This window comes from Oryctolagus cuniculus, chromosome 12 (assembly GCF_964237555.1).
Source record: "Oryctolagus cuniculus chromosome 12, mOryCun1.1, whole genome shotgun sequence".
Classification (NCBI taxonomy): Eukaryota; Metazoa; Chordata; class Mammalia; order Lagomorpha; family Leporidae; genus Oryctolagus; species Oryctolagus cuniculus.
In genome coordinates this window covers 21,416,771-21,434,208 of record NC_091443.1, presented here as the reverse complement: position 1 = coordinate 21,434,208, position 17,438 = coordinate 21,416,771, and the positions used below count along the sequence as shown (strand labels likewise).

Genomic DNA, 17,438 nt, shown 5'->3' with positions numbered 1-17,438 from the left:
ATGTGGGATTAGATATGGGAAAGATTTATATGGGTGAAACACCTATGAAAGCCAAAAGGGGAGCGGGAGAAGGTAAAGAAGTCTTCAGACCCATACTACCTTGCACCTTGCATAGAAGAAAGGATTGGGTAGGATGGGCCTTGGACTGCAGTACATTCTGAAAAGTGCAAATGGGCAGTGACCCAGTCAGGGTTGAGTGTAGACAAGTCCTTCTGGGACCAGAATGGCCTTACCTTTGAAATCACCATGCTCTGTTTCTGGCTTGCTGCAGGCAGGGAATGCCGGAGGCTGTCCCTCCCTTTGATGCACAGAGCCAGGACTAGGGTGAGAAGGGTGAGGTATTCCACTTGGGCACAAAAGGTTTTTTGACTAAAAGACTTCATAAGGAACATAATATTTTCAAGCAATGTATGAGTGTATAGAAAGTCTACAATCAACAAAATACCTAAATTTTAAATCAAGACAGGAATTTAATCACTGATGTTTCCCTCAAACCCCAAAATAGCTCCAGAAGGCACTGCTGACTGTGCCTCCTAAGAGGTCCTGGTAGGTTCTCCACACAAGTAATGCTATTTTCCACAGACCTGTGGTTTTGTGCAAAACTATGCCTCCCCTGGGCTTAAGTACTGAAGCTCCTCTATTGCTCCTTTATCAGTGTGAGAACTGTGTGGTGGAGCATATCCATGGATGTCTGTCTGTAAGAAGTGGGAATGTCACATGTCTTCCCACTGGCCCACTAACTGCTTTCACGTAAAGAAGCAAAAGTGTAAGTACTGCAAACTTTTAGTTTACATACATACATACACATACTATAAGTGTATACATAATATGTGTGTTTGTATAGATACCATGACATAGTGTGACATAGGTTCTTTAATGGCTGGGGCCACGTGTCAGTCATCTGGCCTAAGTATCTGAGTGTGAGAAGAGACATTGTTCAAGAAAAATCTGCAGGGGCTTGTGGTGTAGCTCAGCAAGTTAAGGCACTACCTGCGACGTCGCCATCCCATATGAGCGCTGGTTCCAGCCCCAGCTGTCCTGCCACCCAGCCAGCTCCCTACCAATGTCCCTGGGAAGGCAGCGGACTGCCACCAACGTGGGAGACCCGGGCGGAGTGAACCAGTGGGTGGAAGAGCTCTCTTTCCCTTTATCACTGTCTTTCAAATAAAAAATCTGCTAGGACAGCAAATATCAGTGTGTCAAGCCACTTGGAAACATCTTCCACTTCACGCATTCATCAGAGTTCTCCCCAAGGTTGGTCTTAAGTTCTGGGTCCCGGGTCAGGCTGCGGTTTGCTTCCCTCCAAGGTGAGTGCCAGGCCTGACTGAAACCCGCTGAACTGAGGGAATGGAGACTGCATTGTGGGAGCGATTCCCGCCGCGCTGCCTGGAAAATCCCAGGCGGCGGCGCCTGCTTTCCCGCGGTGCGCTCCCGCTCAGTGCCATCGGCGGCCTGCAGGGGGCGCGCCCCGCCGGACGCCGGACGCTGGACGCCGGGGGCGGGGGACGCGGGCGGGGGCGGCGCGCGCGCTTCCTCTTCCGGCGCCAGGAGGAGCCTCGCGCTCTGCTGGTGCCGCCGCCGTCGCTGCCGTCAGTCGGGCTGACCTCGGTTCCTCAGCGCTCAGGTCCCTCGGCTCCATCGTCGTTTCCAGACCCTGCTGGGGGCTCAGATCTTGCCAAGGTGAGGCTGCTTCGGAGCGGGAGGGCTCGTGGAGACGGGCGACGGGGAGCTGAGGTGGCGGGCCCAGGCAGCGGGAGGCGGGCGCGGTAGCGGGGCTGCCTGCCGTCTCCGTCGGCGCGCGGGCCGTGGCCTCCCGCCGGCGGCCGAGACGGAGCGCGCGCCTCGGCCACCTCCGCCTGCGCCGCGGGGTGTGCGACCCCCGGCGGAGACGGGGTCGGGGGACACGGACGCCGCGCCCGACGGGATTTTCTCCGTTTGACGTCAGGCTGGGCCGGGGGCGGGGCGGGAGCGGGCCCGCCCCTCCCCCACCGTCCCTGGCGGGCGAGACCCGCTCGGAGGCCGGTTCGCTCCGGTTGATCCCGCACTCCCTTTGTTCGTTCGGCCCCGAGGGTCTGTTAGCCTGCTCCTCCCCGGCCTGACCCCCACCCCCATGCATTCACGTTCGGTGAAGAAGGGAGCGCGAGGCCTGCGTCGGTCGTGAGGAGGACCCGCGCGGGGCCGGGGCCCGCGGCTTCCACTCTCGAGGCGCTGCGGTGCGGGACACTCGTGGAGGAGCGCGAGTTATGCGTGGGGGTTTCCACGGACTAAACCGATTTCCTCTGTACAGTGCACAGCGCTGGTGGTGCTTTTCCTAGACACAGAGTCCAGGCCGGGCACGATACCGTCGCCTCTCGTCCCCCGAGCCCTCATCGCAGGCGGAGGTGGCCGTCCCGAGTCGCTCGGGGGTTCTTTGTTCAGTCGCGTTCTGGTCGCAGGAGGAATAGAAATTTCTTGCCTTGGGTGTCTCTGAAACCCCGCCGTGTAAACCTGACTTGCCTCGGAGACTTGTGCGCTGAGCTGTGTGCGGGGGGGAATGTTCTTTCTCTTTCTCCAGAAGCAGTGGGTAACGCCCAGCCCGCCTTTTTGGAACAGATGTTTTGCAGAATTCAGAATCTTTGGATTTCATCGATTTCAGAAAGACCGTGTCATTACACGCACAGACATAACGGCGTGGGGAAAATTTGTGCGGCCGTGGGGGGGAATGCTCATCTGAATGAATAGAAACCATAAATAGCCTCCGGTCAGATGTGGCCGCCAAAAAAGTTTTGTGCCAAACCTGGGAGTTTCATTTTCAGAGGTTTGTGATTTGAAAAAGACGGACAGGCTTATGCACCTGTGGGGCTGGTTGTAAAAGCGCGCTTGTGTTGAGTGTTTGCTGTATACCAGGGAGTGACTACAGGATTTGTTTATCCCTCCGAGCAAAACGGTGAGGCTCCTGCTATGTCTGCCTTGGAGAGATTGGCCTGTCGAGAGTCCAGCCAGCCAGTGAGGAGCTGTGGTTCTGTCCAGAGAATCCACAACTCATTCAGGTGACTGATCAAGGTGAAACGACTCAAACACACTGGTCCAAGGCTGGCTCGATCCTGCCCACTGATTCTGTCGCCTCCCAGCTTCTCACACACTGCCCTCCTCTCCCTAAAACCAGTCCTCCACCCGCCTCTCCCAGCCGTTTTCCTCATTCTTCTGGACGGCAGAGACCACTTCTCAGGAATTGATTGTCACGCGACTCCACTGACTTTCACAAAGCCAACAGTGCCTGGTACAGTTGTGCCAATAAGTTTCTGAATCCAAGTGAAATATATTTCCAATGTTCAAACTTTCAAAACTCTAATTTTTGGAACTGCCCCAAAATTTAAAAAATGGCACATAATCTGATAAATGATCCTTTACTAAAAAGTATATATCCTTATTCAGAATGTATAGTATTTTTTAAAGATTTATTTATTTGAGAGGCAGAGTTACAGAGAGGGAGAGACAGAGATCTGTTGTATCTTTTAATAAACATCTTAGGTATAGCATCTTACAGATAATTGTTACTTTTAATTACCTGTAAGGTAGCTAAGTATTCTAACTTTTTTAAAAAGATTTATTTATTTATTATTTGAAAGGCAGAGTTTGAGAGAGGGAGGTCTTCCTTGTTTTAGTCCCCAAAAGGCTACAATGGCCAGAGCTGGGCCGATCCAAAGTCAAGAGCCAGGAGCTTCTTCCTGGTCTCCCTCACGGGTACAGGGGCCCAAGGACTTGGGCCATCTGCTTTCACAGGCCATAGCAGAGAGCTGGATCGGAAGTGGAGCAGCCAGGACTTGAACCGGTGCCCATATGGGATGCCGGCACTGTAGGCAATGGCTTTACCCACTACAGCCCAGCACCAGCCCCAGTGTTACAACTTTTAAAGGTGTGGAAATGATTTCTTGTCAACAACCTTGCCTTTTCAAAAGACTCAGTTAATATGATTGATGTCCATGTTTCATAATTGTATTCTAATACAGTTTTTCTTTCTATCATAATTTGATGACATTCTGAAGTACTGCTTGTCATTAGTCACTAGTAATTTATGGAGTTCAAGTTGCTTAAACTCCCTGATTGAAGTATCATTTTTACTCTAAGTGCCTTAGGATTACTAGTTATGTTTCACTTTTTTATGGTATGTCAGAAGAAATTTTTACTGTTTTGAAATTGCTCTTCTTGCTGTTCAGAAAATAATAAATTTTTCAGATGATGGGTAGATTTTGCAATAAAATGGTAATGGAAATTTTGGAAGTAGTAGGTTTATGAAAAAAATAAAACCATTTCTTGATTAAAATCCATTTTTTAAGTTCAGGATTACGTTGGGCTCATCGTAATAACTAGCATAATTCAGGTGTTTTGGAATAGCTTTTTAAAAATGTCATTGATTTTATATTCTGCAGTGTTGCTGATATTGAAACACGGATGTCCAACTCTTTATTTTGCCTTCTTCAGATGAAGAATTCCCCACATAGCAAACTGGAATGTTTCCAGTTACCATGAACACTATTTATTCCAGGCATGAAGAGAAAGTCAGTTTATTCAGGCAGTGCTGTAGAATAGGAGGTGATCTCTTTTTTTAGGGCTTCGTTATTTCATGAGACTAGTACCTTCTCTGTGTTCCACGCTTTGATTTTTTTTTTTTTATTTTTGACAGGCAGAGTGGACAGTGAGAGAGAGAGACAGAGAGAAAGGTCTTCCTTTGCCGTTGGTTCACCCTCCAATGGCCGCTGCGGCCAGCGCGCTGCGGCCGGCACACTGCGCTGCTCCGATGGCAGGAGCCAGGTGCTCCTCCTGGTCTTCCATGGGATACAGGGCCCAAGGACTTGGACCATCCTCCACTGCACTCCCTGGCCACAGCAGAGAGCTGGGCTGGAAGAGGGGCAACCGGGACAGAATCTGGTGCCCCGACTGGGACTAGAACCCGGTGTGCCGGCGCCGCAAGGTGGAGGATTAGCCTAGTGAGCCGCGGCGCCGGCCCACGCTTTGATTTTGAACTTCAAGTATATTAGGCCGGCGCCGCGGCTCACTAGGCTAATCCTCCACCTGGGGTGCTGGCACACCAGGTTCTAGTCCCGGTCGGGGCGCCGGATTCTGTCCCGTTTGCCCCTCTTCCAGTCCAGCTCTCTGCTGTGGCCCGGGAGTGCAGTGGAGGATGGCCCAAGTCCTTGGGCCCTGCACCTGCATGGGAGACCAGGAGAAGCACCTGGCTCCTGGCTTCGGATCAGCGCGGTGTGCTGGCTGCAGCGCGCCGGCCGTGGCGGCCACTGGAGGGTGAACCAACGGCAAAGGAAGACCTTTCTGTCTCTCTGTCTCTCTCACTGTCCACTCTGCCTGTCAAAAAAATAAATAAAATTAAAAAATAAAAAAAAGTATATTAAAGCCAGAGTTACGCATAAGTTTAATATTCACTTGTGAAATAGTTTATATTTTATATAATTGTATGTGTAATATATTTGTGTGTATGTATATATGTATATATTTTTTTAAGAATTAAGAGGGAAAAGAGTAATTCTGAAACCCTAAACAGCAAGACCTTCTGAAACAGTTTACTTAAGATTGTTTGCTCCAGAATTAATGTGAACCTTGATACAGAAATGCTTACCTTGTTTGAAAAGTTTGTCTGTCTTCTGTAGATTTTATACCTATCATTGGTAGTTTTTTCTAGCATTAGTCCTGAGAATATTGCTTGCTGTATCACATGATGCTTGAGTGAAACAATTTTTTAAGATTTATTTATTGGGGTATGGCATAGTGGGTAAAAGCCACTGCCTGCAATGTATGCATCTCATATGGGTGCCAGTTGGTGTCCTGCTGCTGCACTTCTGATCCAGCTCTCTGCCATGTCCTGGGAAAGCAGTAGAGGATGGCCCAAGTGCTTGGGTCCCTGTACCCACGTGGGAGACACAGGAGAAGCTCCTGGCTCCTGGCTTCAGATCGGCTCAGTTCCAGCAGTTGAGGCCATTTGGGGAGTGAACCAGCAGATGGTCTCTCTACCTCTGACTCCCTGTAACTCTGCCTTTCCAATAAATAAATAAATCTTTAAAAAACATTTATTGGAAAGGCAGAGTTACAGAAAGAGAGAGGCAGCGAGAGAGAGAGATCTTCCATCCGCTGGTTAGCTCTTCAAATTGCCTCAGCAGCCAGAGCTGGGCCAATCCAAATCTAGGAATCCGGAGCTGCTTCTGGGTTTCCCATGTGGGTGCAGGGGCCCAGCTACTTGGGCCATCATTAGCTGCTTCCCCAGGCACAGTGGCAGGGTGCTGGATTGCAAGTGGAGCAGCCAGGGCTCCAACCCGCACCCATAGGACACCCATAAGCAATTGGTGGCTTAACCCATTAACACTAGGCCAGCAAATGTCCTAATTCTTTACTCAAATCCCCACAGTCAGCTAAAAAACTTTGTTTTTGATTAGAAGCAGAACAGCTGCTCTGATGTGAGATACCCAGTCTCTGTGGCTTGGTCTTAACCACTCACTCTACTATAATGCCAGTCCGTCTACCTAGAATTAAACAACTTCTCTGCTTGTCACTCACAAGCATTGTGACCTTAAACATGTTAATTTGCTAAAATCCTTTCCTTCAGCTATAAATTGGTCGTGATAATAGCTTTTCGATCATAGGGCTCTGGAACTACTAAATAAGGTGGACTACAGTGCCTGCTCCATGGTGTTCATTCAATAAATAGTAGTCAGTAGCAGTAGAGTGTGTCCAAGACATCTTGTCCAGTTACTTGCAACTGGATAGTTTGACTTTTCGGTAATTATTTGAAAGTTAAACCATGAAAACACTAAGAAAATGGGGCAAAATTTTTTAAAATCTCAGGGTAGAGAAGGGTTTTGTAAATATATGTCAAAATTTAGAATGCACATAAAGGGAAAGCCCGATGAATTTGCATGAAATTTAAAAGTTGCATAACAACAAGAACTACAGACAAAATTCAAGAGAATATTTTCTTTAATATTTTACAAAGCAGTGAGAACAAAGGGATGCACTACTGAACAATAAAATGATCAAAGACAAGAACCGAGTTGATAGTATTTTTTTCTTTCTCTTTTCTGTCTAATTATATGAAATCAGAGAACAAGAAAATTTAAGTTAAAAGGCGGTTGCTGTCAGGGCAGTTGATTGGAAAGGACCATAAATGAATTTTCTGGAGTGATGGAAATGTTCTATTTCTTGCTTGAGGTAGCTTTAGATCTGTGTATTTAAATGAGTGTTAATTCTGTTTCAGTTAAAAACAAAAAAAGAAAAATGGCTGTGCACAGCTGACAACAGATTCAGAGAAGTATAAATGGATGTATTAGTCCATTTCCCGTTGCTACAACAAAATACCTGAGGCTGGATAGTGTATAAAGAAAAGAGGCTTGGGGTCGGCGCTGTAGTGCAGTGGGTTAAAGCCCTGGCCTGAAGCGCCGGCATCCCATATGGATGCTGGTTCGAGACCCTACTGCTCCACTTCCCATCCAGCTCTGCTATGGCCTGGGAAAGCAGTAGAGGATGGCCCAAGTCCTTGGGCCCCTGCACCCGCGTGTGAGACCCAGAAGAAGCTCCTGGCTCCTGTCTTTGGATTGGTGCAGCTCTGGCCTTTGCTGCTATCTGGGGAGTGAACCAGCAGATGGAAGACCTCTCTCTTTGTCTCTACCTCTCTCTCTAACTCTCTCTTTCAAATAAATAAAATAAATCTTTAAAAAAATAAAGGCTTAGTGATATCACAGTTTTAGAAGCTGAAAGCAAAATAGCACTGGCTCTGGTAAAGGCCTCCATGGCTGTATCACCTCATGGCAGGGTGCATTGTGAGAAGGATCGCATGGCGAAACAGGGAGCTAAAGAGACCAAGGAGGGGTCAGTCTTGCCCTTTTATAACATTCCTCTCACATGAATTGTTTCTCATGGCAGCATGCTCAAAGACCTAAGGATTTCCTACTACGCTCCGCCTCTTAACATCTTCACACTGGGGACTAAGCATCCAATTCATAAACCCTTGAAGGACAAACCACATCCAAATGATAGCCTTGGGCTATTCGTTTTAAAAGATGTTCTAACTTCCACTTAAAGAAATGAAAGTTGAAACAAGATGCCATTTTTAAAAAAATGATTGATTTCTTTGAGAAGCAGAGTGACAGAGAGGAGATCCTCTATCTGTTGGTTTACTCCCCAATGACCACAACGACAGGGGCTGGGCCAGGCCTAAACCAGGAGCCCGAAACTTTGTTTGAGTCCCCACATGAGTACAGGGGCCTAAGGACTTGGACATTTTCCACTGCTTTGCCAGGCGTACAAGTGGGGAGCTGGGTTGGAAGTGGAGCAACCGTGACCTGAAGCAGCTGCTCATATAGGATGCCCACATAGCAGGTGATGGCTTAACCTGCTGTACCACTATGTTGATCCCAATACACCAATTTTTTAATGATAATTTAAGGTGATTTATAAATATAGTAATATCCAATGGTGAAAGAGGAGTTAGAGAAAAAGGTGACAGTATAAATTGACAGACTTTTCAGATGGATTTTAGCTAAATTTAACTTTTTGACTCTAAATTCGACTTCCGGTGCTTTTTCCTGGTGGCACAGCAGATGTGAGTGTTCAGAGATGTTCCTTGTATCATTCTTTAAGCAGCCTCAGCTGTCAGAGTATCTGTAAACTAAATTATGGATTGTTTTTGTGTGATGTTCAGCCATTAAAGGGGATGAAGTTGATGGTGCTGTAATGAACTGTTATGGGAAATTTTCCTGTGTAAATGAAAATACATAAATGATGAAGATTCCATCATTTATATGTATTCATAGAATATTCCTTATCTATGCATAATGTATGCATAGAAAAGTGCTTGAAAAATACATAAGAAGTGATAAACAGTAATTTTGAAAGTTTCTTTCTTTTTTTTTTTTCTTTAGGAAAATGTCTGATGAGTTTTCGGTAAGTTGGCACATTTATCCTTGATAAGTTTTGTTCTTAAGAAAACAGTATAGTCCTATGAGCCATTTAAAAGAGATGCTTTTTGTGATTCTTGGATTTGTTTTTGTCATATGATATTGATAGGTAATTTGCGTCAGTTTACTTTGATAATACATAGTTGAAAATATCTTGGTATTTATTTGTTTATGAATCCTTAAAAGAAAAATTTTAAGGTATTGCTTCTATTGCTCTTATTTATCATAATATTAATAATATGCAACATTTATTGAAATTATAGCAGGCACTAAGTTAAGTGCAGGTTATTTACTTGAGACTTTTAAAAATATATTTATTTAAATATTTGAAAGAGTTACAGAGTGAGGGGCAGAGAGAGAGAGAGAGGTTTTGACATCTGCTGGTTTGCTCCTCAAATGTTCGCAACAGTCAGGGCTGGGCCAGACCAAAGGAGCCTGGAACTGCATCTGGGTCTCCCACATGGATAGCAAGGGCCCAGGCTCTTGGGTCATCATTTGCTGCTTTCCCAGGCACATTAGCAGGGAACTGGATCAGAAGCAGAGCAGTTGGGACTCCAACTGGCACTCTGATATTGTAATTTGCTTCACTGGCCCTTTGAAACTTTAAAACAAAAAAAATTGAAGCTCAGAGAGCGTATTTGGTTTGTTTGGGATAAAACCAAGATTGAAATATAGATCTTGACCCTAAATTCAATTGTTTTATAAAATTTATTTGTTCTACTAACACATGACAGAAATGCAACACAGCATGTTTAGTTGTATTTAGAAGATTTGAACTTTTCTGAGGAATTTTCACTATAAAGTTGATATTCATGGTAATACCTCAAGTTTTGTATCAAAAGAATTGCTTTTTAAGTGAATAGCTTAGCTTCTGAAGATGCTATTGAGGTTTCTAATCCCTGAGTTTATTGTTCTCTCTGGGTATTTGTATTGTGTTGGTGTGACTTGTCCCTGAATAAGGCAGATAAGACCTGTCTGTTTTGTATTTCAGTTGGCAGATGCACTACCTGAACACTCCCCTGCCAAGACCTCTGTGAGCAATACAAAGCCTGCCCAAGCACAAGGCTGGCCAGGTTCCAACCCTTGGAATAACCCAAGCGCTCCACCTTCAGTGCCATCTGGACTCCCGCCAAGTGCAGCCCCCTCTACCGTGCCTTTTGGACCAGCGCCAACGGGAATGTACCCCTCCGTGCCTCCCACTGGACCGCCTCCAGGACCCCCCGCCCCCTTTCCTCCCTCTGGACCATCGTGCCCCCCACCTGGTGGTCCTTACCCAGCCCCAGCTGTGCCAGGCCCTGGGCCCACAGGGCCATATCCTACACCAAATATGCCCTTTCCAGAGCTACCCAGACCATATGGTGCACCCACAGATCCAGCCACAGCTGGCCCCTTAGGTCCATGGGGATCCATGTCTTCTGGACCTTGGGCACCTGGGATGGGAGGGCAGTATCCTACCCCTAATATGCCATACCCATCTCCAGGGCCATATCCCGCTCCTCCTCCCCAAGCACCAGGGGCGGCACCCCCTGTTCCCTGGGGCACTGTTCCACCAGGAGCCTGGGGACCGCCAGCACCATATCCTGCCCCTGCAGGGTCGTATCCTGCACCAGGACTCTATCCTTCCCCCAGTAATCCTTTCCAAGTGCCTTCAGGACCTGCTGGTGCTCCACCGATGCCGGGTGGCCCCCATGTGAGTATTTGATTTGTTACTTAACATGCACTGATCGTTGTATACACAACTAATAGATTTTGTTTTCCCCAGTTTTGGGTGAAAGATTAGAAAGCTTGTAAGAATTTTTAAAAGGATGTGTGTGTATAAAATTAGTTCCACAACTTCAGGTAAAGCATTTAAAAGGTGGAAAGCACAGCTAAGTATTCCTAGTACTAAAAATAGGAACAAAAATTTCCCAAAGATCCCAAACACTTTGTAATGTAGTAGGTGGTTCCCTCGCCAGCATCCTTGAGGTAAACTCCGAGATACTTACATTTCTTGATGTTTTATAGCATCTTAATGTAGTTTTACCAACAGTTAAATAAAAGCAATTTCTGCCTTTCTGGCTTAGTACTGAGGTAGACTTTAGAGCATCCAAGGTAATTAAGTATGTTATGTTGCCAGCTTTTCAAGCAGTTTTCCGTGGTGTTTCTCAGCCAAAGCTTTGTTAAATTCTTAGCTGCACCGGGCTCAAGACTATAGCACTGTTCTCTGGCGTATCATGTGTGATACTTTGTGCTTTACCTCAGTCAGGCTGAACTAGGGTTCACATCTCGGTTTGGGAGCTTGTCTTGGGCATTTGATTGAATATAAAAGCACCCCACTTTGCTCCTGAGGTAAACTGAGGACCCAGAGGCAACCTCAAGACTCTACTTAGACAAAAAAGATCTGGTAACCCACAAATAACTAATCGCATCTCCAGCTAGATTAATTAGACATGCACCTCAGCTCTAAAGGCAAAAAACTCTTATTAAAATGCCCCCCAAAACTACTTCCTTTCAGTAGTGTAACTACTTGCTATATATATTCTCTAAAATATTTTCTTTGCAAAGTCTTTGCCAAAATAACTAAGTGAGATGTCTTGCTGTTTGAATTTATTAAGCATTAAATTTATTTAAAGCCACAGCAAGGAGTTAATAAACTCCATTTATAAAATCTAGAAGTTGACTTTTTCTTTTTTTTATTGCAGTCGTACCATTAAGTTAACAGTGGATGAAGAGATGACGCTTTGCTTTTTGAAGTACATGTATGTGCACATGAATGCATATATGACATTTGCTGGTTTCACTGTTAGAGGGCATTCATGAAAGAACAACTCTTGCACCTCTCAGAAGATATCTGCCTCCTGTACTTGGACGTGTAGTACATCAGATGAATACAATCAGATAAAAATGGGAAAGCAGATCATTCAGATGTGATTTTGTTTGGTTTTCATGCAAAGTTAAAGTGACTAAGTGTGTTGAATAGATCTTGAATACAATTTGTTTGAATTATAAAGCTATACACATAAAATATCTCAGATGATGTGGATTATTGTTAGAATCTGCAACTTCATTGGCAAATTTCAAGTATTTTTCTATAATCACTTTTCCCCCTAAGTAAACTTTGGAAAACAATCACATTATAATGTAAACAAATGATGCCTCTCAACATTTTGAGCTGCTCTAACTACAGGATAAATAAACTTAGTCCTCTTGAGGTTATGTGTTAGATATACATTATAAGACTGTAAGTGATTATTGTCAAATGTTGAGTTCATAGCCAACCAGTATTCATTTTTATCTTTGAGCTTGTAGCACAAATTTGTGATTTATTTTAAGCCATATGGGCTGTAAAGCACTAAAATCTGGTGTTTGTGAAAATTAACTTTGTCCTTAATCCAGGTCAACATGTATCTAGTTTTTTAAGGAATCAATGATCTCTTTGTATTACTTTCGAATGGATTATGATTCATGAATATTGCTTTGGAAAGAGCTCAAGGACAGAAGTCGTTTTCTCCTTGTGTTGAACCTCAAATTAGATAAACCCTAGGAGTTGCTTCATTGCAAAAAGTAATTTTCATTCCCACAAAAACTGAGGCAGCTTTTCTGTCCAGATCGTTCGATCTTTGTTCCTCCCTGGTCCCTCAGTTCTATGCAAGGGACACATCCCTTGATTCCTCCCTGACATGGAGAACTGGCACACTCTAGATAAAGTCTGTCATAAGAACAGAGCAGTTATGTTTAGAGAATCTGAAGTCATACAGACATGACTGTTGTCTTTGTACGGATGTGCATTGGAAGTGTATCCCTCTCAGAGTCTGGCTAAGCTATGGCATTGTCTCCTGCATAGTTCCCTGAATCTGCTTGTGAAGTGCTTACGGCCAGTCGTTAAGTTCTGTATTTGTTGACTGGTACATAAGTGAAATTGAGTGCCATCTTTGAAAAACAAAATCTAGCTCTAACACTGAAAGTAATAAATTGTAGATCCCTGCAAGTGACTTTAAAGCAGTGTTACTGTGTTGCTTAAATATTAACTATTTAATATTTAAATATCATACAGCATTGGTCACTTTTTGACACCTTACCTTTAAATCAGATTCTTAGTTTTTGGGTAGACCTGACCTTATTAAATAGTGTTTTGAAATTTTGAATGTATCTATTGGGTTTCTAAAGTGTAATGTGAATTTTTCAGACCAATGTAGAAAATATTTATGCTTGAATTCTGCTTTTGCCTAGAAATAAAGTATTCTGCAGCTTAATTCTTTTATAATTAAAATGTCAAGAATGCCAAATGCTGCCAATTTAATGTTTTGAAAGCTACCTCCTTTTAAGAAGTCAAGGTGGTCACTTTTGAGAGGCACATGCATTGTTTAACCCTTCCTTATTTTAAGTAGATGGTAGATCCAGGCTTTTAGAATTGACAAAAAAAATTAATTTGTTCAGCAATTTTCAGACTAGGGAATGTCAGACAACTCTTACGAAGTGGCAAAAGTGATCTTTGTTTCACTTCTTCGTAAGGACAAGTGATAGCTATCTACAGTACTCTTAGACTCTTGTCAAAGTACTTTCCAATAGACAAGGCAGGTGGCCATATCGTATCTTACATCATTAGTCAATACCAAAATGTTAACTCTTGAAGGATAGAATGCTAGGAAAAAAGTGAGATATCAGCAAAGATTTCTTTATTTGTAGTTATTTTGGCTGTCCATCATTGGGATAAGTTGATAACTCTGTCTTCATATGCATTAATGTAATACTAGAGAGGATATATAAAGAAAAGGTGACAGGTGTGTGTCGGGGGGTCCAATTGTGGAGTCCATTTGTGGGGAGAAAACATTTTGCTAAAGGATTTGAAGGACTATAAATACAAGATTTGAGAATAAATTTGCTAGTGACTCATACTGCCCCGTGTGTCCTAGATGTTAACTGCCATTTGAATGAACCCTTTGCTTTCAAAGACTTTAAAACTGGTATTTGGTAGTTTTGTGTTTTCGTTTTGTTTTTAGAGTGGAAATCAAAGGGATGATAGAATTCACTTTGATTCTCTTTTTAGTTTTGTGGGACACACACCATTTCTTCAGTTAGCTGGGGTCTGGGAGTGGAAGCAGGGAATTTCTCAATTGTGGGTGCTGTGAGCCAAAAGTGTTTTTGGGTTCAGTGTGGAATTGAGAGAAGCAGAAGTTTCAGTGGATAAATGAGGGGAAAGCATCTAGGAAGAATCCCCACCCCCACCCCTTTACAAGGTAATTCCGATGCTGAGATCAGTTTATGGAAGGAGCTGCTTGTTACTCTGGAATATGCTGACATAGGGGCGTTAGAGTAAAGATTTCTGTAAAAACCCAGTGGAGGTAGTTGAGAGGTATTCAGAAATAGTATTTCTGAATTGGAATCTTGAGTTTTGAAATACCGTTCCCCCCGAAATGACAATAAACAATTAAAACACAGACTCAGGTCCTCACACACACCTAGTTCTCTAAAGTCAAACGCTCCCTCTAAAGGAGTGTGCCACGTAGTTTAGCTCTGTTCCTTGCTCAGCCACCACCCTTTTGTGCTTTTGAAGACACTATTTACAGCTCTGTCTGCACAGCCCTGTTTTGTACAAAGTAATATATGGATTATTTAGGAATGAATACATTGCTTAGTTATCCAAGGACCTTCTCTTTTTTTCCTTTTTACTATTGATTGTCTTCAGTAGGGAAGACTTTAATAGGACTGAAAAAAGGGTGATTTTTTTTTTTTTTTTTTGTTCTCAGTCACACCACTCTAGTGGACTATTGGAATATTTTCTAGAAAAGTCAACTTGTCAGTGATAACCTCACACACATATAGTGCTACCTTTTGCATTCAAATTATCTAGCCTTTGAAACTTAGTGTAGATAGAAATAGCTCTACCCAAAGCTGTGGAAAGACTGTGCCTGGTTGCATCTCAAGCAGTTGCCTATGCTTCTAAACAGTGCCAGTGTCTTCCTCGCCCTGAGTGACATGAGCAAGCTTTGTTAGATGCCAAGGTTGTACACTCTAGAAATCATTTAAGCTGGCCAATTGAACTTCAGCACAGAACTTGCAAAGTTTTTCAAAAGCATAAGCCTAAAATGACATGAATCACACTGATACACTGTACTATGCATAGAAAGGGGGGGTGGCTTTCAGGGAAGACTAATTTAATTAATAAAGCAATATTTATTGTTTAAGACACGCTGTTCTTTTTTGTTTTTAGAATTCTACCAAGCAAAACAAAAACTGCCAATAAACTAATCAGTATTAAATGCTACGCAAGCTTCTGGCTGTAGAAAACATCCAAGGACCACATTCGTTCAGTAATTACCTAAATGTGATCCAGGTGCTACACCAGATGCCAGAAATACAGATGAAAGAGAATCCTGTCCTTAAGAGGCTCGTAGTCTAGAAATGACATTACAGAAGTCATCAGAACACCCATTATTAGTTTACCTAGATAAACATTTTAGAATTGCTCCTGGAGGAAATTACAGCCCAGCCTTCGGGCATTTTAAAGGGCAAAGTGGGTATACTTTTTTTTTTAACTGCAAAATTAGTGTTTTTCAAGATTGTAGTGTTGATCAGTGCAGCTATTCAAGTGTGCAAAGTAATGGGATGTTTTTCCTCTTCACTTTTCCCCTGATAGAGGTACTTAGACTGCCTCCCACTGATTAGCAGATACTGGTTTGTTGCCATTAAGTAAACTTGACCTTATGTGTATTCTATAAAGGTTTTTGTAATTTTTCTTGAAATTGTGATTTTTCATTGACTTAACAAATTTAATGTATGTAATTGTCTATGCATTTTAAGTTAAATTGCCTAAAATGTGATTTGAGACATATACATTTGTATTATGAAGTGTAAGAATCTGTTTGGAGATGTTAGGTTTATCACCTGCTGCTGTATTTGTAAACAAAGACAAATGTTGCTTTAAGAAATAATTATAATTAGGAATAGGCTATGGATGTGATACTTGATATTTTTTAAGATAAACTTGTTTGCTTTTGTGTATAATACCTGAAAACTTTTTTAAAAAAATGTATTTTCATGGTTTCACGATTTTTCCATGTACTTCATTCTTTAGACTTAGTTCTGGGCTTCCCTGAGCATGTCCAGAGCCTAGACAACTGCAGGTTTGTTGTGGTAAGGAGAGAAGAGAAGACCTAGAGTTTCCTGTGCAAACCCTTTCAGCAATGCAGTGCCCGTCGTGGGGACTCCCTGTCCCGTCAAGGCCAGGCTGTTTTTTGTCACCAGATTATCTGGAACCTTCCGTCTACCCCTACTGCTGCTGCTACTCTGCCTTCTGTTATGAACGGATACTTCTGTTCTTATCATCACTGCCCTGCCTTCAGTGTTGAACCTGGTAGTGGCTACTGTTGCCTTTCACGGGGGGGGGGGGGGGGGGCACTCCCCAGGTGGCCGCAACGGCTGGAGCTACACCGATCTGGAGCCAGGAGCTTCCTCCCGGTCTCCCACGTGGGTGCAGGGGTCCAAGGACTTGGACCATCCTCCACTGCTATCCTAGGCCACAGCAGAGAGCTGGATGGAAAGAGGAGCAGCCAGGACTAGAACCGGTGCCCATATGGGATGCCAGTGCTTCAGGCCAGGGCTTTAACCCACTGTGCCGCAGTGCCGGCCCTAGAAGATCCAAGTTTAAAAGAGTAAATTGCTAAGCTCACAGAGCATGGAGCCAGCTCTAAAGACACCAAAACGTAGTTTGTCATTAGACTGTATTTGGCTTAGTTTTTTGGTTTTTTGTTTGTTTTTTTTTTTTTTTTTTTTTTTTGGTAGATATTTATTTATTTATTTGAAAGAGTTACACAGAGAGAAGGAGAGGCAGAAAGAGAGAGGTCTTCCATCCGCTGGTCACTCCCCAGATGGCAGCAACGGCTGGAGCTGTGCCAATCTGAAGCCAGGAGCCAGGAGCTTCTTCCGTTATCTCCTTTGTGGGTGCAGGGGCCCAAGGAGTTGGGCCATCTTCTGCTTTCCCAGGCCATAGCAGAGAGCTGGATTGGAAGTGGAGCAGCTGGGACTTGAACTAGCGCCCATATGGGATGTCAGTACTATAGGCCACAACTTAACCCTCTGTGCCACAGCACTGTTCTAGGTACCCTTGTATTTGGCTCATTGTTGAACAATCTAGATCTATGCCTTTTCCACAAGACCTCCTGACTTGTCCTGTTAAGACACTACTAAGCAGGTTTTATAAAGTTGTGGGAAGACTTCTAAGATGAACTGTCTATAGATGAAAAGGCCAAAATCAGTTGAACTCCATGTGTTGCCCTTACTTGCTAAGTAGCTTCATTTCCTAGGAGCTAATAATGGTAGCTCTTAGTTTGCTTTTCATACTACTGCTCATTCACCTAAACACTCCACCTGCCTTTGAAGACGTACAGTCTAGGAGACAAATATCTAAGTCCGGATGAGACTGCTACACCATCTATGTGCGCGGTCCCATGCAAGCTGCACAAGAAACTTCTGAGACAAGTGCCATTCCCATTTTCCCGATGGCAGGTAAGGGCTGAGGTG

General features: G+C 43.8%; 1 protein-coding gene across 1 annotated transcript; it reads left to right on the top strand.

The window, feature by feature from the left end:
- Positions 1-1,542: 1,542 nt before the first annotated feature.
- On the top strand, positions 1,543-15,968 carry MAPK1IP1L (mitogen-activated protein kinase 1 interacting protein 1 like). The gene is made up of 4 exons (XM_008269683.4): positions 1,543-1,680; positions 8,904-8,925; positions 9,931-10,629; positions 11,621-15,968. Exons 2-4 carry the CDS (start codon positions 8,908-8,910, stop codon positions 11,630-11,632), a joined length of 729 nt encoding a protein of 242 aa, XP_008267905.1. The 5' UTR covers positions 1,543-1,680; positions 8,904-8,907; the 3' UTR covers positions 11,633-15,968.
- The last annotated feature ends 1,470 nt before the right edge of the window (positions 15,969-17,438 follow it).